The sequence below is a fragment of the Cavia porcellus genome, unplaced genomic scaffold (assembly GCF_034190915.1).
Source record: "Cavia porcellus strain 051 isolate PalLab524CR breed Dunkin Hartley unplaced genomic scaffold, mCavPor4.1 scaffold_22, whole genome shotgun sequence".
Taxonomy (NCBI): domain Eukaryota; kingdom Metazoa; phylum Chordata; class Mammalia; order Rodentia; family Caviidae; genus Cavia; species Cavia porcellus.
In genome coordinates, this window is record NW_026947505.1 from 11472072 (window position 1) to 11492178 (window position 20107).

The 20107-nt window shown below is 38.1% G+C and overlaps 1 protein-coding gene across 10 annotated transcripts in view; it reads left to right on the forward strand.

Annotated features, from left to right (window-relative positions):
- Positions 1-20107, forward strand: part of Utrn (utrophin) — a 502327-nt gene that overhangs the window by 415153 nt on the left and 67067 nt on the right. For all 10 annotated transcript variants that reach the window (XM_023563244.2, XM_063233434.1, XM_063233436.1 and 7 more), the window contains 3 exons: positions 1746-1806; positions 11766-11827; positions 13752-13826. In XM_023563244.2, the coding sequence (XP_023419012.2) occupies positions 1746-1806; positions 11766-11827; positions 13752-13826 (198 nt within the window). The remainder of the gene's footprint in view (positions 1-1745; positions 1807-11765; positions 11828-13751; positions 13827-20107) is intronic.

A 20107-nucleotide genomic window follows, 5' to 3' on the forward strand; every position in this document is an offset into this window, starting at 1 on the left:
AGCTTCCAAGACACATTTTAAAGTTTGTATACCATCAGCGTCGATCAAGTACATCAGTGTTCAGTATGCTTACTAGCTATGGAGTATTCTAAATTTCTTGATTTAATAAAATGTGAAACTGTATTAAGACCAAAGTAAAGAGGATCTTTGAAAATATTTGAGATTCTTTTTACAGTTCTAAAGATCATCTGTTAATATTGATGCAAAGCCTGCTTTTCACTTGGCAACCACGCTTTCATTATAGAAACCTACTCATGCTCTTAAAGACATGAAATCTTGTGAAATGCATTCCCACTTTGTGAAACTGAAGCACATAGTCTTTTATTGTCTAGCCCTGGCAGTCCAAGGAAGTTGAAGTTATTCAAGTCAAAAGAATTATTAAAATGAATGGAAAAGAGTAAACAAAATCCCAATTAGTAAATGTATTAATTGCTGCTTAGAATCTTTGGCTTTATTTTCTTGGGCTTTAGCAGTGGTTACGAAAGAAGCCTGTTAGGCACAAAATAAAAACTGACCTGTTACCCTGGTGCCAATACTGAAGTGAGGTTGGCTGTGATGAGAAATTTAATATATCTAGTTCTGCATTTTCATCTCTGTTTTACACCTTCATTGACCCAGTTGGAGAAAAGAGTGCTTGCATTTCATAAAGAGCGGGAAGATTGCTCACTGGCAAACTTGCTGAACTAGTATCCCGAAGACGGAGGTCATATCCAAGCTCCAACATCTATTTACTAGCTCTTGCTTTTGGGGATTTATTTGTCGCTGTGTATTTACTTTCTTATCTATCAAATGGACCTGTAATGTGTGTGTCCTACTGGCTTTTGGAAGCAAAAGATACATTTGAAAATGCTTGGTGTAATTTAGAATGCTATGTATTTGTAAGATACCAACATAACATGGGATTCAAAAAAAATCATTTGGTGACAACTGACTACATGAAGATCTTAGTGATATTTGCAAAGTTTTATTTGCATTTACTGGTTAGTTTTTAGCAAAATTTTTTCCTAGCTCTAGATTGATTTGTGCAATTCTACTGAAATAAGTCTTAAAATAATTGGTTTAATGAATAAGCAACAGATTTTTAAAACAATACGTATCTAGAATTGTAAAAATTACACACCTCAATTAAAAAGTCTCAATCATGTAGTTTCTGTCACAATGTAGGAAACTACTTTGTGTGTATCTCAAATGAAAATAAGTGTCTGGGATTCTTTATCCCCGATGATTGCTTTAGTTCTTAAATCTTAAATTGCTTTTGTCTGTTTTTATGTTTTCTTTTTTAATTCCACGTAACTGGATTCATATAAATGCCTTCTGTGCTCAGTAGCTGTTCCTTGTGAATGTGATGCCAAGTAAAGAATATTATTAGTGATCTGGAAAATCCAGTCTTAAGAAATCTAATTTTTAAAATCTAGTTATAAAATATATGCAGAACACATTTCCAGATGGCACAAAGTTTTAAATCATAGCGCTTATAAATAATAAAAGTGGTTTTTTAGAAGCATTTTTATCAGCAGGTTCAGTTGGTTAGAATTGGCTTAGAAGCTGAACCCGGGTTGTTTCTTTCCTACCTTTGGATGAATATTTAAAGCCATGCTGTTTGGCCTCATGCATTTCATACTTATTGGAATCCAGCTCAAAACCGAGAGCAGTTCTCATTGCATTTGCTATTACAGTTGTTTTGCATTAAGGTGGAAGGCTTTGGAGTTACCAGTTTTTCCAGTAATCTCCCTTTGTTTCCACAGCTTCAGTCCAGCTGCCGTGGCAGAGATCCATCTCACACAATAAAGTGCCCTATTACATCAAGTAAGTTGATTTTAATTCTCGGTTAAGGTATCAAGAAAATAAAGTTTTATTGACAATTCAATAAGCTTCCTCCATAACTTTCAAAAATGGGATTCAATCTTATCTGGAAGAAACTCTCTTTATATGATATACAGATATATATATATATATATATATATATATATATATATAGATAGATAGATACATATCTACATAGATATATATATCTTTATATGCATATATGTTTATATATATGTGTGCATATATATATATATGCATATAAATCCTAAAAATCAGAGTGATATTTTTTATTTATGGAATTTTCTTCATCTTTGGGAAATTTTATCCATGTTATTAGTTTAGACCATCATTCTCTATTTTATTGCCAATTTAGCTCTTCCTGTTTCTTATGTAACAGTTTATAAATTTTATATAATTTACATAGCATATAAGTAGAATTGAATTCTTGGCTTGTATTTATTGTCACAGGACAGAATGATAAATTACTACTTCTGCAATCCCTTGAAGTGTCAGCTGGTAAATACGTTGATTTACAATGTGATGTGGTGATGTCATATTTGACTCTACTTTTTTATGTAAGGAATGCAGGCCATAACTGACAGTACACACTTTGTCAGAAGACAGCTGTGTCTACATGAGTGGCGTGACTTCAGGCAGACTAGGTAGAGGTCTCTGTGTCCACATTTTTTTATGACATGCATGAAACCAGAGATGATATCTCCAAAACCCATGCCAATGCTAAAAACTACTCTTCTAAGATTAAAAAAAAATTTTTTTTATTGGTACAGAGACTCGAACTCATGACCACAAGCTTTCAAGGCAAGTGCTTATGCCGCTGAGCTAAATCCCCAGCCCAAAACTACTCTTCTGATATCATTCTTCCAGAAAAAATTTGTGCATGAAATAATATTTTCCTATGCATATTTTCTTGCAGCTTAAAATGTATCCTTAGTTTAAGAAATATTATTTCCATAACATTTAACAAATATAATAAGGAATACATGTTACATTGTCTTATGAGAATTTAACACTTTTGTTCATGCATATTGAGTTATGATGAACTTGAGAACAAATTTATCAAATTAGTTGGTTGATGTCCAGTTTGTGCAAGCATGACTTAAAGGAGTAGGGCTGGGAAGATACATGGCTTTATTGAAAGCAGTTATGATAATCCAATTCAAATTTTAAACCTTTCAGAAATTTTTACATTGATAAATAGTGGTAGTGGTATTAGTGGTCTTTAACTCTGGTAAATATTGATTTGAAGTGAATAATACAGGTGTAGGTATAAGTCTGAGACAGAATAATGCTCCCACCAAAAGATGCCCCCACCTTAGTCTTTGAAATCTGTGCATATGTTAGGTTTTTGGAAGTCGGCTGACCTTAAATTAAGAGGGCTGCCCTGACAGTCCCAATATAATCACAAGAGTCTTTCAAAGTGAAAGAGGGAGGCAGAGGTGTCAGACTCAAAGAGATTTGGAAGAAGCATCTTCCAAGCTGCTGGCTTTGAAGATGGATGAAGAGAGTCAGGATCTTGGAGATATAGGTCGCCTGAAGAGGCTGAAAAATGAAAGGAAATGGGATTATTGTAGAGCCTCCAGACTGGAGCACAACCCTGCCAACTTTGGTTTTAGCTCACAGAGAAATAGCCATAGAAAACTAGTACATGTACTGTGAAGCGTCTAGAAGACATGCAAAGCAATTGTAATTACTTGACTAAATTTACCTAGAGTCCTCCATCATATGATTTTTTTTTTGTAATGCAAACTGGGTTTTGGTTTTAACTAGATAAAACATTAAATCTCTTTCTCAGTTATGTCCATATAATGGTTCTATTGTTGAAACTTTTAAAGTCTACTGTTAGTATAAGCTCTGCTACTAAAAGGAATTTGTCTAGATTCAGGTCATTTATATATGACCAAAAGTTAAGTAGCCTGAGTCATGATTTCTCTAATTGATGATGTTCATAGTTCCTGAAGAATCTGGTAAGAGTCTATTCTTTCTCAGTCTTCAATCCATGCAAAAACTGGAAAAGTAAAAGTTTTCCTGACATATTTTTGGCTAGTCCTATAATGAGTCTTTTATTATGTGAGATATATATATGTGTATATATATATATATAATATATTAATGACTTTTAGGACCAAAGCCTACTAAAAACAGTTCAAGTCTGAAATGTTTTTAAGATATTAAAATATTTATAAATTTTCTTATCTATAGAAAGCAAATTCTCCTGATTTTAATTCTCCTTGTTTAATCAGAAGCTTTCATTACTTGCTGTGTTGTGTAACTTGTGTTTATTTCCTCATTAAAAAAGAACAGCAAATTCTGGGATAAGAGTTATAAAGGCTAGTTATTTCCACATGAAGAACTGCTGTGAAAACAAAGTTTAATACCCAAATAAATTAATAAACAAGTAAATGATAAACAAAAAGACTTTGAATCTGCATTTTCTTTTGCATGGCTGCACCAGTAAGCAGAAGAAAAATGTTAAAAACAAATTTAGCCTGATTGTCATGCAACGGAATTTTCCTTGGGTAAATTGGAATATATTGATTTCACCAACAAATAACAATATTCAGGTAAAAAATAGTAGATGTTGTCAGTATTTACCTATACACTTTTATAATGCATTCTAATGGTTAAGTGAAACAAGAAATTTGAAGAGAATCAGGACAAATTACTTTTATTACATATTTTAGCTTTGCAAATTAGTTAAAATATACTTCAATGTTTTCCCAATGTATTTCTGTCTTTTTAGGTAATTTTTGCCTACTATTTTGAAGTGTACTTGTTTCTAGAAAATGACCAAATATAGATCTAAACTGTTGGAGTTTTTGTGGGGTAAACTCCTGTATTTGTTAATTTCTGTGTTAGTCTGCTTTCCAGCACAATAACAAGTATCTGAGGTAATAAACTTACAAGGAAAAGACTGTTTATTTAAGCCCCCAGTTTTGGAGATTCCAATCCAAGATCAGTTGACTCATTATTTGTGGACCTGTGGCAAGCCAGCTTACCCATGATGGGAAGCATAGAACAGAGCAAAACCACTCTCCTTATGACCAGGAAGCAAAAGACAGAAAGAGGAAGGGCTTGGGGGTATCCCACAATTCCCTTAGCGGCACCTAACCAATCACTGGAAGGCTTCCACTAGCCACACCTCTTAAAGACTCCTCAACCTACCACTAGTGCCACTGTATAGATAGAATAAGCTTTTCCTCTTCACCTTCAGGTTATATGTAAGATCCAAACATAGTGAGCTCTTAAGTTGAAACACATTTTTAAATTATATTTACAGAGTATAAGAAAGACTTTCTGAAACTGAACTTATTATATTTTCTAATAGAACCCATGACACTTCATTGTACTGTAGGTTTAATGAAGTTTAAAATTGGTTCCTACTGTTAGCACAATACACAAAAGTTTACCATAAAAGCCAGATCACTTCCCTTGTATACTTTTTGTGTGTTTCATACAAATTATTTCTGCATCTGAAAGTTAATGTCTAGAGAATTTGTTTCAGGGATAAAAGAAATGGGATAAAAACTTCAGGTTAAACTTTCCTAGCGTGTCAAATTAATCACACAAAAGTGCTTTCTCACTTTGTTTCAAAAATAAACATATAAAATAGTAAGTACTTGTAGGGGTACAAATGGTGATCATTGTGATGAATTGTACTTTTGAACATTGACTTGCCAGACACTAGGCTATACTCTATGTATGACTTCTTAATTCTCTCAGTAGCTCAGTGATAGTGTAATAATAGATTCTGTTATTGTTTCCATCTATGGTAACTAACATACACATTAATAAGTAATTAATAAATAGGGACAGAGCCTGCTGAAAGCAGCCAGGAAGTGGATACAAACTAGTGTTTAACCCAGATCTGACCCTGGCTCTGAAACTTTTGCCCACCATGCTTCTGACCCTGGGTCCCCATCAAGGAGACACACTAGAAATATTTAGAAAATAGGAAATTTGGGTAGAATAAAGGATTGTATTTAAGAAGGCAAAAATAGTGGAGAAAATAGAAGTAAATAGCTTTTTCTTCATCCTGTAGACTGGTTACCATTTATTATCTGCCTACTGTATCCAGCAGCTGAGCCTGGCTGTCCAAGAACAAAATGTGTGGTTTGTGTGACACACTGTGCCTTCTCCAGGGTCCTGCTCTGTCTTAGTGTGGGCTTTTCCATAGACTAGCCCATGTTCCTGTGTTTAAGAAAGTTTCATACTATGATTTAGTAGCAAACTACTATGATTGTTTACAGATAAGAGAATATCATTCTCCAAACTCTTGCAGACCCTGATAGAAGGCTGGGAAAGAATGCAGTATAGATTACAGCCCTCTGCCTTTCCCAATCTTGTGGTAGGGAGATTTTGGCCCATACATAGATTTCCATCCAAGATTAAGACAGCAGCAATGCTGGCTCCAGGTATCCAAGATCTTAACATGGAGATAGTTATGTACCTGTCACCCTCTTGGTGAGCCCTACTGAATCATGGAATTAGGAAGATCCCAAGAGAAAGGGATTTTTTTTTTTTCTTCCCCTACAATGTCTTCTCTAAACACCATGTACTTTGCTTTTTAGGAAATCTTAGTCTTGACACAAGTCTTAGTCTATACTGCTCCCAGGACAGGCCTTTACCATCACAGCTTAGCAGATCTAGGGTTCTCTCATTCCCACTGGAATCTGAACCCCAGATGTCAATTCTTTATACATTATGTGCATTGTACCATCTCATGCATTCAGCTTCAGTGGAGACTTCAGTAACCTCTGGATGTGCATAGCACATTCCTCAGTATTCCAGGATATTAACCAGAATCAGCTAAGCTACGTCTATACACATCACTTTCTTGCATTGCTCCTGCTTGTTCCTACTCCTTCTTTAAGTAACCCTAAATCAAGATTTTTATTCATTTATTATATCCTCCTTGATATTGTTGTTTTCTGTTCTTATAATCCTGTAAAGCTAATAGTCCTGTAGAGCTCTTTTAAATCCCCTTCTCAGCTCCTAAGGTCACTCTCTACCTGCCCAAATCTGTTAAGTGCTGGAGAAAAGAAGTCTACAGTTGTAAAGAAACCCTGAGGAGTGAGTAGTTTTTCTTTATAGCAATTAGATGGTTTGTTTGCGTGTACTACATGTACATGTCTTGGTAGAACTATATGTACAGGCGACAAGTGTAAGCAGGTTGATCAGTGGGGAAGGCATGAGGAAGTATGTATGGTACACAAGTCTTTGTGACTTTGTTTGTGAAGGAGAGAAGGGTGTTACTGGTAGGCAGCAGAAAATGTGGGAGAGAGAAAGAGAGAGAGAGAGAGAGAGAGAGAGAGAGAGAGAGGGAGAATGGAGAATGGCAGATCTATAACTTTGTATTCTCAAGTACAGCTTTACTGAGACAAGGTTGATCATGCAGCATGAGAGTTTTAAATCCTGGGGAAAAATTGGCCATTGATAAGAAGGTGACAGTTCCTCAGTAAAGGAGAGAGGAAGGCCAGGTAGCAAGTAGAGGGGAATTAACTGATTTGATTGAAGGAATCCTAGTGCTGTTTAGTTCTTTGGTGAAGCATGTAATACATTCAAAGGATTTTAAAGCAGGAAGGGAAACTTACTTTTACTTTGAGCAAAAGAAGGCAGTAAGAAATTAGTGTCTTGGGGGTTTGACAAAGCAAATTTATTAAGGAATATATTGTAGTTACAAGCAGTTGCACATTTTAGGTTTGAAATCAGACTTCAACAGTATAATAGGCTGACTGTTGAGCAATTTTCTCTGATTGTACTCTCCAGCTGCTTGGGTTCAGAAAAGGCAAGTGATTGAGCAGATCGAGGCCTAAGGTTTGAGAGGGGTGAGAAGAAGTAAGGGAGATGGGGTTGTTTGTAGTGATTATCACAATGGACTATGGCCTTGGACTTGGGTGGTGTCTTCAAGAAATACTTTACAACCTTAATTTTGCAAGCATACTTCCATAACAAGGCTCAGGGTTACAGTCAGAACGTCTGTGTTCAGATGTCGTGTTTGCTACTTCTGTGTGACCCAAGCAAATTATCTGAATATCCTCTGCTTGAGTTTCCTTCATCTAAGTAAGATTAACACTGTCGCCCAAATCACAGCATTATCACATGGATTGAGTTTACATGTGGCAAGGGAGAATTTTCTACCAAAGAGTACAACTTGAACACTAGCATAAGATTCTCAGATGACAATTAATATTATGCAGCTTTACCTAGTGTGTTATCTTTCACTTGGACAGCAAGGAAGAAATATTTCTTTCTGATTATCTTGTCCCAAAGCAATGTGCGTAGATCTTTCTCACATGTTTGTATTTTAATTAATTCATTCACCTTTAGTTTTTCTCTTATGTATATTTCCATTTATAACAGGACTGAAATGATAAATAGCAAACGTCCAAAATCCAACTTTAAGCATGAAATTGGGTAGACAGTAGCAAGCAAATATTTTTGGCTGTCAGTTTTTGGAGAAGCAGAATGCCTTCTAATCATCTTTCCAGGTTTCATGGGGAAAGTAAGACTATTCTAATGAGGGCAAAGAGATCTAAAACATACCTTCCCTAGAGCATGTTTGCTCGGAAATCAGTATCTTTCTAATTTGTCAAAAGTAAACATACTTTACTCTTAGTTCATGGCCTCATGAGGTAGTAGGTAGCTAGGATGTAACACTTCTGTGCTTTGTTTGGGTTCTATCATATTGTTTGTGTCCTATCATATTGTTCATGTTGTACTTTCTATGGTTTATCAGAGTCCATTATTCTGAATGGCACCTGGCAGAGGCACTATTTAATTAACCTTGTTGGTATAATATTTTATTAACACCCATGATGTGTGAGACCACATATTAATCTCAACTGGGATGCGTGTATGTAAAGGGGCACTGTTAGAAACCACACCACCCCACTGATGGGTAATTCCTGTCTAAAGTCCTGTGTAAAGAAGGACTAAGTAGATGTTGAAGAATACTTCTCTTCAGATTTGGGGGGTGGGTGCCAGGGATTGAACTCATGACTTTGTGCTTGCCAGGCAGGCTCTTATACCACTGAGCTAAATCCCCGGCAGTACTTCTCAACATAGATAAAAACCTTTACCCTCATTTCAAATATAAAAAGAGCATGTGTTAACTATGTCACTTAACTCATCAACAGGAGAACCAATAAAAAGCTCTAATAGTCTCCAAGGAGAAGACAAAGTGTGTCACCTTTATAGTCAGATAAGGGATACCAAGATGAATTTATTTAGAGGTGCCAAGCTGACCAAGTAGTAAATTCTACAGGTCAATAATAGCTCCATGGCATGCAAATTTGCATTTCTATGGGCATGCACTATGATGAGTTGTTTTCAGTTTGCAGAATTTAAAATAGCTTAGGGATAATTTAAATTTTACAGGGTACTGCTAACTTTACCCCACCCAGAGCCTGCTTACATAGACACAACTGAGGGAGGCCCGCACCCTACTTACATGTCCCACGTTCTCCTTAAGCTTTGGACTCAAGTGTTGCTGGCTGCCTTGTTACATTTTAAGTTTTTCATTGTATATTTGACAGATTCTTATGTCTGATGACTTTTTAAAAAGAAGATTTTAGGAAACTCAGACGGGTAACTTTATATGATAGCTCATTATGCCAGTATTAAGTTTTACTCCCTATTCATATTTGAGATTAACTTGAAGCTAAGCTGCTTGGGGGGGGGGGTGCTTCGACACCATTTTGATTGACTGTGCTAGGAGAATCGGAAGCATTTTGGCAAGAGTTGCCAAGCTACCTGCAGCTGTTCAAATACTTTGAGCCGTTAGATTCACAGTGTATTATGTGCTAACCCCTTCTCCCCACTTAAATAGAAAGAAAGAAAGAAAATCCAACAGCAAAACTGCATATCTACTGCCTTATTGTACTGCTGTTTGGTAAGCTACAATTTTACTTTTGTAACCAGAGGCTGTATTTATTTTCAGCGTTGGCAGTTCTGCCTAATGAATCAACTGGTATTGAATTCACAAAGGAGATGCCTTTCCCCTCCCTCCATCTGTTTGCCAAATGTGTGTGTTCCCTCGGCTCCAAGACGTTGCAGTGGCACTAAAGACAGCCATTAGCGAGCGGCTGAATTCTCAGCCCTCTGCCTGACTGAATAGTGGCATTTTCCTCTTGTGGTCATGTAGGGGTTGTGTGAGGTAAAGCTCCACATCTGGGATTCTAGAGAAAGTATCCTTATATGTGTCATTTAAGTATAAACCCCGAGTCTGCATGTCTGAGAGCGTTAGGTTGGTCCTCAAGCCTTGGTGTGATCTATCACGATGGGGTGTCTGTCTCTGGACAGTGGTCTCAGGATAGGGACTGAACTTACTCAAAAGATAAGGGATCAAATGAGAGTTGTAGGCTAAGACTATGAACCCATGATGATACACTGAAATTATACTAGATTTTCAGCAAATTGTTCCTTAACTCTCACTGGTATTATGGAGGATATTCTTTATGTGATTCTGCATTTTTATCAAGTTCTTGACCACACTATAAATAGGAAGAATTTAGAGCTGACAACTGAATACTTGACCCATGTTCTTTAGAACAACGTAGATAGTGAAAGTGTGGATGGTTTTGTTGGTGTGAATCCAGGAGAAATTCTTACCCCCAACATTGGAGTCAAGAGCCAGATGGCGGGGAGTCAGTTTTTCCAGCTCACCCTGAAACAGATCTTCCTTTTGTAGAATTATTGGATATTATTTAGCTTGAGGGTTTGGAATTGCCAGAACATTCCACATGCTCAATTTCAAATAAAAACTTGATATATTTATCAAAGTGAATTAATGAATTATTTGTGGGTTGTATTATCTGTGCTATATGAAGATACAGTGGTTATGCTCTTTTCCCAGGGACACTTTTTGTTGTATTACATAGGTTTTAAAACAAAAACTTTTTCCTAGATTTGTACTATGAAGAATATCATCTCTGTATACTATGGTGTTTCACAAAGCTCTTACTAAACAGTTTTGTAAGAACTTAGTGTTGTCTAAGAAGTCTTTTGAGTACTATTAAATGTTATTACCCTATTCCGACCTAGATAAGGGATAGTAAGCTATTTTTAAATATAAGGGCACTAATCCATCAAAGTTATGAGCTACTACACACACACACTGAAGTTTAAACACTACATTTTTAACTTCATCTTCTTCCTCAGTGACTTCCAACTAATATATATATGTTTTGTTACTTTTAGAAAAAGAGAAAGTAATAAAAACTTGCTTTGAAAGTGAATAATGAGGATCATAAACAACATAGCTTAATACAAAGTCTTCCTGCTTCTTGAAGAATGTTGAGAAGAGGGTAGAATAAAAATGTGCAAGAGAGAGAGACCTACCTGGAAGGTGTGGGAGCTCCAGGTGCACAGGAAGAGGGGAAGGAGAGAATCTGCCTTAAGGAAGGAGGAAGCCTGGGTTAGAGAAGAGCTTCATAGGTCATGAGCCGGTGATTTTACTCAGCCTTAAACTCTTCATTTCTCTGGTCTCTGAAAATTCAGTTAGGCTTGCTGGATGATGATAAATTTTCGCGGCACTTCTGCTGTCTGAGAATTTGTTCTGAATGAGGATCTACATCCGCTTTGCAAGAGTGGACTTATTCTGCTGCCTATATTAACCTGGCCATATCAACCCTGGGGCCCAGTGTCCCCGACAGTCACTCTATATGCAGATTTTAATACTTAGTCTCAATTCTTTTGATAGCAGGTAAATCAGAATTTTTCATCTGTTGCTCAAATAAAGTACATATGGTTGCTCAAATAAAGTACATGATTGATGTTTCTAGTGTTAAGTAATAGTTGGGTCGTGAGTGATCCAGATGGTGACAATTTTGTATGTATCTTTAAATTTCTGTTAAAAAAATTCTATTTGAATATTTTCTGTGTAGCCTATATTTTGTGGTCTTTTGCTTGTTTTTAAAACTTTGACTTTTTTATTTCAGCCATCAAACACAGACAACCTGTTGGGATCATCCTAAGATGACAGAACTCTTTCAATCCCTTGGTGAGTGTTGTTTTATCAGATAGGAGCAGATTATAACTAGATGACCAAGAACTGTGTATTCTGAAAGGAAACCAGTTGCCAGCTTTTTTACATGGCATCTTACCTTGAAAGACTCACATTCAACTCTCTAAGGCCACACAGTCAACAGGGCATTGTCTTTCTGCTTAAAAGGATGTGTGGTTTGGAGAGGTAGGAGCCAAAGCAAGTTCTTTATGGGGAGGGAGGAATGGAACTGTAGATGTGACCTGTCTCATATTGAGTCTTCTTAAATTTCAGCTTTGAAAAAGTATATAATAACCATGCAGCTTTAGTACATGGCCTTATTTTGTGTTTAGTTTTTTTTTCTTTTGAATTTGGAATTTTTATAAATCAATTAACTAAGGCAATTTAGTTAGCTTAATGTCATTTTGCTTAGGTCATGAAAAGCTAAATTCATTTTAATATAAAAATGCAAGAAAATACTTTGGGTGAGGATCCTATTCTTGTGTGAATTTCCAGCAAAGTATTACTTTTAGCCGGTTGCTTAACCTGCTTCCATCAGGTTGCCCCAGTGGGGTTTTTAAAGTTTTTCTCCGGGTAACTAGGGAGGGACAGAATAGCATCCAGCCTCCTGTTCCCATTTCAGCAAGAGGCATACATGTTTTTTATGTTTTAAACCCTGAACTTTCTTCGGCAGGACCTTTTATTGCCACAAAAGACTATCAAGCAAGAAAAATCACTATTTTCTGTAGTTTTTAAAGTGAAGTGGCAAATTCTGAAGATTTGTAAATTTTCTTTTTACTCTACTGGCTCTAATACTCTGTCTTTGGAGCACAGAGGAAGAAATCAACATATTTATTGTTTCCAAGATCACAGTAGTTATCATCTTAACCAGGTCTACTGCAGGGCTAAAGAAGCAAACAGGTTAAGATAAAGGGAGCACAGCCCGAGTCCATCTTCATGAGCCGTGTGATGAACAGCTTGGTTGACTGAAAACTAACTGTGCTTGGGAGAAATGCCTCCAGAGGAGGGTGATCCCCTGTAGCAATTCAGAAGGAATTGATTTGGCCGTAATAATAGCTATGTCTTCTTTTCCTCATCTTCTTTTTTCTACATAGGGGCAGAAAGTGTGATCCCAGACCTTATCCATCATAAGGATCATAATCGATGGCCCTGCAATACGAGACAGGTTAACTAGACAAAAACTCAATGAACTTAATCAAAGCTTTGTGGAATATGGGAATCTTGAGAAATAAAGACGCAGGGAAAATGGTCTGGCTTTCTGTACAGGTTCCATGAGGAATAGACAGCCATTTAAGTGTGAATGGAGAAAGGGTCTGATCTGATGATATTAGACGTAAGGGAAAGCTGAGCGGGTCTGTCTGTCCAGGTTCTGCTTAGCCTGTCTGTGTGGCCCTCAGGATGCCTGTCATGTGAGAGTCTCCAGGGGACAAAGAGGGAGGTCAGAGAGGACCTTTTCTAGCTTTTATGGCTGGCTTTGGAAGAGAACAGCTCTAGATTTTGTGACTTGCTTTGAGGAAGAGCAATTCTGGTTGCTTTGACTGCTTTGAGGGAGAAAGCGGAGCGGAAGACAAGGGCAGAAGAAAGTTAGAAAGACCTTGCAGTAAGGCCTTTCCTCTTCCAGTGTCCTGCAATTCAAAGAACTCAGCGTACCAGTGGGCCCTGCTTCAGGTTTTGAGCCTCACTTCCTGTTGAAAATGCTTTCTTAGAATTTTCGGCTTAGTACTGCTTTGAAATGTATTGCAACATGGTGCTAATGATCACTTTATTTGCAAAACTAAATATGGCGAAATTAGGAGAAGGCTTTTTGCTGAGGACAGACATGGTCTTTTTCCATCATCCAATGTAAGCAAATGCATTCTTGGCATTTGATATAAGTCAAATGATAGGCCTGCTGTTTAAATTGTTCCTTTTTCCATTTCAGCTGACCTGAATAATGTACGTTTCTCTGCCTACCGCACAGCGATCAAAATCCGAAGACTACAGAAAGCACTATGCTGTGAGTTATTCTACCAACGTTAATCACTCTATTCTGTGGATTGCCTTTTTCTTTTTTAAGACAAAGCGAAATGAAAAGAACGATGCATTTGTGGCGTTAACCTGATTTTCAATGTACTCTGCTCCAGGAGTTGGCTACAGTTCTCTACAGGCTTCATTATTTGCCCATCAGCATGCAGTAGTGAAACAAATGAATGGATGCTACTCTAATTGGAGAATAAATTTAACCAAAACACAGGAGTAGCATAGAAAGCTTTTGCAAACATTGTACTGTCACCTAATTTAAAAAAGATTAAATCAAGGAATCCAAGTAGTAGATTTGCCTTCTTAGTACTTCGTATCCATTTACAAGTACAGTGTTCCAGACCTTTTGCCTGCATAAAGTCATACAATAAGGGAACACTAAACAGTCACATTTCTGATCCAAATGTGAACAGGCACCTCAACAAATTAGAGGAAAAACTTCTGTTTTCTTTTAAATATGTCTTGAAACATTTAGTATCATCAGTGACTTTTTCCGGAAAAAGTGTGAGTTCAGACAGGTATTCTGCAATAGTCATTTTGCCAAAGGATTATTTCTTCCCCTAAATAACATAAAAGTAAGTAAAAATATAAACGTTTGTAATAGAGAATAGCTTTAAGCTCTCTAGATTCTATTTGTGCTCATAGAGTTAATCATCAGTTTACTCAGAGAACAGATAGGCCTTGTCAGATAGCTAATATGGAAAATGGCATTTGCCTCCACTTTAAGATAGGGTAATTTAAAAAGTTCCAAGTGTTTGCATTTGCTGCATTTTATTAAAAGTTGTATGTTGAGGCAGCTTAGTGAAGCTTTAGTAATTACCGTTAGAAAAATGGTATGTTTAGGGTTGAGAATTTTGCTCCTTGAAAGTCAGTAGTAATTAGCAGTGAATTTTAAACTGTCTGCACGAGGGAAGTTGAGCAAAGAGATGCGTGTAGTCATCTAAAGAAAACAAAGCCATGCAGTGCTTTAAATAATAATTTAAAAAACAATTTCTATGTGGAAGACAGATCTAAAGGGCTGAGAAGTACTTGCAGGTAAAACAATGGAAGGAGGAATGAGGTGGAATGAGGACCCTTGACTCTGGGTCCGCGGAGCCCTAAAGGTATTTAGCAGGATGTGTAGTAGCTGCAGCAAGTATTGCAGAATGACCAGTGCAAGAAAGTGAAGCCGACACACTGCGGCTGCTGAGCAGTGCACGGGGCAGGGAAAACAGGGAATGAATTACGAACACACAAAGCGGGAGTTCAGCCACTCAGCTGCACGTCCAGTATCCAGCTGATGGGTCTGGAAGGCCTTCCCAGGCCTGCTGAGCTACAAAATGAGGACAGATGACTCAGCCACAGAGCTCCACTGACGCATCATTGTGAGCAGAGGCCCTGTTTCCAGGAATACTTCTGGGTGGAGGAGTGCATGCCTGCATTTGGTGTTTTCTTCTGTTGGTTCTTCTCAGCCCTGAAGGTACAGTTCGGCCCTTCACCCTGCACTCTCAGACCTGAAAAGAACCAAAGAGAGACTCTCACTTCTCACCTGAGGAGCACCAGGGATGGGCAAGGGAGGAGTCAGTGCAGGGTTGTGTGGGATTTGGAATGTTCCAGATGACAGCCCCCCAGCCGCTGACCTCTGGCTTCCTCGGCCTGCAGCTTGGGCCCATCTTCCACTTGTCAAGTTGCCTGTTTATGATTAAGCTGCTGCTTCCTCTCCCAACATCTCTGTTTACTTGAAATGCTCTGACCCTTTCTCCTCCTCTGTAGGCAACCCTTTATTCCCTCCAGATACCATTAAAAATGCACCTCTTTGGGAAACATTTACAAGTTCCCACCTGCCTCCAATTTTTCCAGGCCTTTCTGATTGTCTGTAACAATGGCTCCTTATCTGAGCGACACATGCTTGCCTTTGTGGCAGCCTTGTGTCAGAGGAGTGCCCGGTCTCCCTTGAGAAATGCTTGAGGTCAAAGTCAGCTCTCACTCTGTGAAAATCCCCGCCTAGCTTGCTGCCCTGGGGAGAGAGTGTCCTGGCCTTCCTCTACCACTATATCTTTAGTTGGCCTCTAAGATGGTGCAGGAGAGAGAAAGAAGGTTTGGGCTTTGGTTCCCACTCTCAAGGAACTCCCAGTGCTGCTGCATGTGGAAACACACTCCTGCTTTCGGCAGATTCCTGTTGCCCTGCTCGGTCCATCTCTCTGTTCCCTTCTTCACCTGGCTCTGCTGCGGGCACTCACAGTCCTAGCTAATGACTGGAGAGGCAGACAGATTTGGTTCCTGCTGCTGGGAAAGCGCTGCTCCTGGCTCACTGTGCCTGTGCCTTTCTGGTGGCTGCTGTGCATGCTTCCTTGAGGTCTTTGGCTGCCTTTAGGGTTTTGATGAGACTCCCTGTGGCTTCTCACTCCAAGGTAGATCACTCCTGATTCCCTGTCTCATCAGATCCCTACCTCTCCAGCCTAGCCCTTGACATCATGCTTGGCTTAAGTACTAAGGCACAGTGTCAGAGTCAGAATTTTTAGTACTCCATGTGCATAATTATTTATCTTCTATCCCTCTGAAGCAAATTAAGCTTTTATGAGAGGGATGAATTTGTGTTTCTCCTACTTACAACCTCAAATAACTTAGAACGTACTGAGCAAATGATTTGAGTTTGAAGGTTTTATGGGAATGAACAAGAAGACATGTGTAGGACTTATAGTGGCATTTTTAATAGTAAAATTTGCTTGATTCATAAGTGTGATATGCTAAAACAGCAAGATAAATGAACTAACAAGCGGCATAACATGGTGAACATTAGAACTATAAAGTTAAGGGAAAAAACAACAAATGGCAAAGAAATTTGTACAGTGTTTCCAATTGTGTATAGTTCAAAAACATGCAGCCCTAAATGCTTTAGTGTTTAAGCTCATGAATATACTTTGAAGAACTGAAAGTGAAGTACAAAGCTTAGCAATTATGACTGTGATTATAAGAAGGCACAGTGAAGGAGGATTTTCTAAGGGTCTTCTATGATGTGGGCAGTGTTCTTTTTCTTCAGTTGTGTGTTATGGTTTGTATCTAGGTGTCCTCCCAAATCCGCACGTAGTTTGTCATAGGTGGGGATTTTCAAAGGTGGCTGGATCTAGGGTGTGTGGTGCTGGGATCAAGGATATGATGCTGAGATTGATTCATGCCGTGATGCTAGGATTAAGACGGTCAAGTTCTGGGTATGAGCGCTACTGTTTTTCATCAAACCTATATTTATGTGTGTGTGTGGGCACCCATGCAAGAGTGCGTGTGTGTGTGTGATACAGTCTTTAAGAACTTTTTGGGGTAGATGACAGCAGAGAAAAAAAGAAAAGTCCTATCTCTTCACAATAAAGGCTAGTTTCCTGGAGTAACAGACCATAAAGCCATACAAAAATGATGCCATTAATCAGGAAAGCATCAAGTAACAGGGTCTGAATAGAGTCGTTTAGCTACTTTTCCAGTATACAGAAATTTCCTTAAATCCAGCTTTGGTCATTTGAAGGTGATGCTGCTCTGAGACCTTTCTGGCTCCTGAAACTCTCATATTGTTGTATTTAATGCTCTGATACTTTTTTTTATAGTATTGGGAGCTATACAAACACTGCCTATTTATTTGAGTTTTGGCAGTAGAGCCAAGAGGAGGATGCTTGCTTTTGATAATATGTAAGACAGACTGGAGGGGAGAAGAGAAGGGACAGAGGATGAATAGATGCTTCAAATGAGTGATGATCAAAGCTGAAGCTGGAGAGTTAATAGTAGCAGAGAAAAAGGAAATCTTGAGATTTGCAGACAGGGTAAAAGGAAGGCAGGACCTTTAGTTGAGACATAATAAAGAAGTTCCTACAAGAAAATAATGCTGCTCTAGGGAACTGAGGAACAGGAATGTACCACTGTTCAGGTGAGAAATAAAAAAGGAGCTGGGGTCATCCAGGGAGAAGTCGTAATGGAAGTGATGGTACCAGTAAGGGTACCAGATTTGCCCAGCACAGGACAAGTATGAACCCTTGAGCACCACCTTTGTTCCGGGTGCTGGGGAAGGAGGAAGGAGGAAGCGCATTGAGTCCATGGTCAGGTGCTAAGCAGTGTTCATTTTTGGCAGGACAGGAGAATGATGATGCATTTCCATCTGACCCTCTGTGCCTCGTACGTGGGATTCAGGAAAAATCGAAAGTTGCTTAGAAAATGATTCTGCTATTTGTTTCATTTACTGCATGACTGAGCTGTCATTTGCCTCCCTTTGCAAAAAGAAAATCATCATTTTCTGTGATTTAAATGCAGTCAGTTCTTTAAAGATACCTGAATGTGACACACTTCAGGAAGATGCATGCTTGGCTTAGGCACTAAGGCAAAGTGTCAGACTCAATCACTGAAAATTGAAGACATGATAGTCTGTGGGATGTGGCAAATTACTGTCACAGCTATGCTCTGTACAACAAGGGAGACTTTTCTGAAAGAAGTAAAGGACAATGTGATCCAGACAATGGGCTTTTTAAAATTGGGGCTGCGTCACTTTATGCCATGTGGGGATCCAGTAGCAGGGCTGTGCTGCCAGCATGATTACCTCTGGAATTCAGAAAACTTAGAGGATTTGGCAGTATTTGAATCTATTTCTTTGTGTCTGTGGAGAATTGTAGTTCTGTAGCTACTGTCCTTTATTAAGGACTTTCTGTCAGGCACAGTGGAGAGTAAATTTTCCTGCTGCTACCCAGAACTTACTAATTGAAAACAATGCATGGTGCCAAGAAACAGGGTAAAAATGACAGTGAAAATTGCAGGTGATTCTTTCTCAGTTTCTAACACCATCTCTAACCCATGTGAAGCTTGCACAAGTTATTTTTATTATCAACTTACATTTACTGGTACTTTCTTTGACTTCTAAGAAATGAATGTGCTGTTATCTGGACTTACATGTTTTATGTTCAAATTTATGTCTTTTAAAAACTTTCTTTCATTTTAAAAATCATTTTAATCTGTATAATTTTGTAATAGCTTTTTCCCATTGTAGATAACTTAGAAAATCAATAATTCTCTGTTCTTTAGCAGCTCGTGTGGGCACATTTCATAAATGTTCTTAAAAATTCAAAATTATTGGTTACTTGGTTATTAAGAGAAAAGTAAATTCAAAGGAAGCTATTTCTTCATTTTAGGTAACTGTCAAAATATGTCATTTTTTTGAGGGAATGGTTTTTGCGTTAGACCTGGAAAAATAGTTATATACTCTCAGCTCCACTGATATTTTTTTAGAAATGGTAAAATGTGAAATATGGAGATAGAGAACACGTTTTATAGAGCAGTTTTGCATGAGCAGACCTTAAATTAATGTGACTTCTTTAACTTTTCATACCCATTATGATTAGATTTGGAAGGATCATTTTCACACTCAATAAATGCAATAGATATATTGTAATTTGATAACCTACTTCTTTTCCTTATTTTTGATAGACTAATAAATGACTCAGAATTGAGTTTCAAACACAAAGATTCTGCCTTTGCAAGTGTGTGAACCCCTCTGGCCCTTGCGTGTCTTCTTGAGGCAGAGTCTGGCCTGGGGGCTCCATGTGTCTTTCCTTCTGTAACCGCACGCCACCAGCTCTAAATCACTTACGTAATCCACGCTGCACCTTCTTTGGGGCCTGCTGGACTAAATTAGATTGTTATCTCTTCTCAAGCTGCTACCCATGTGTCTCTTGTCCCTTATCTACTTTCCACTGTCCGCTTCTAATCCTGTCTCCTTGAGGAGGCTTTTGCAGTTGTTTTCCCAAGGAGCACCCCTAATCCAACAATACCAAATCCAAATGCTCCCAAACCTGGAGCTGTGTAAGCACTGACATGACAGTCCAAGTGGAAAATTCCATTCCTGACCTTTTTTGATGTGTCAGTGTCAAAATACAGATGCACTAAAAATAGTATATAAAAATGACCTTCAAGTCATATATACGAAGTATATATGAAATATAAAGAAATTTTTATTTAGACTTGAGTTCTCATCACATATATGCAAATATTCCAAAACAGAAAAAAATTCCAAAAACCTTAAAACACGTCTGGTGCCAAGCATTTCCAACAAGGGATCTTCATCCTGTATCAACCCTCACAGATTTCCGCTTTTTCTCTTTCAAACACTTTTATTCTTTTAGTGGCCTTATCAGGATATCTTTGAGAACAGGGGCTCTGTGTGTATGATGCATACTCCTGCAGTGCCGTGCTCACTCTCAGTGTTTTACACATGAGGAGTAGAGACGGGAACACATAAACAAGTGAAGACCA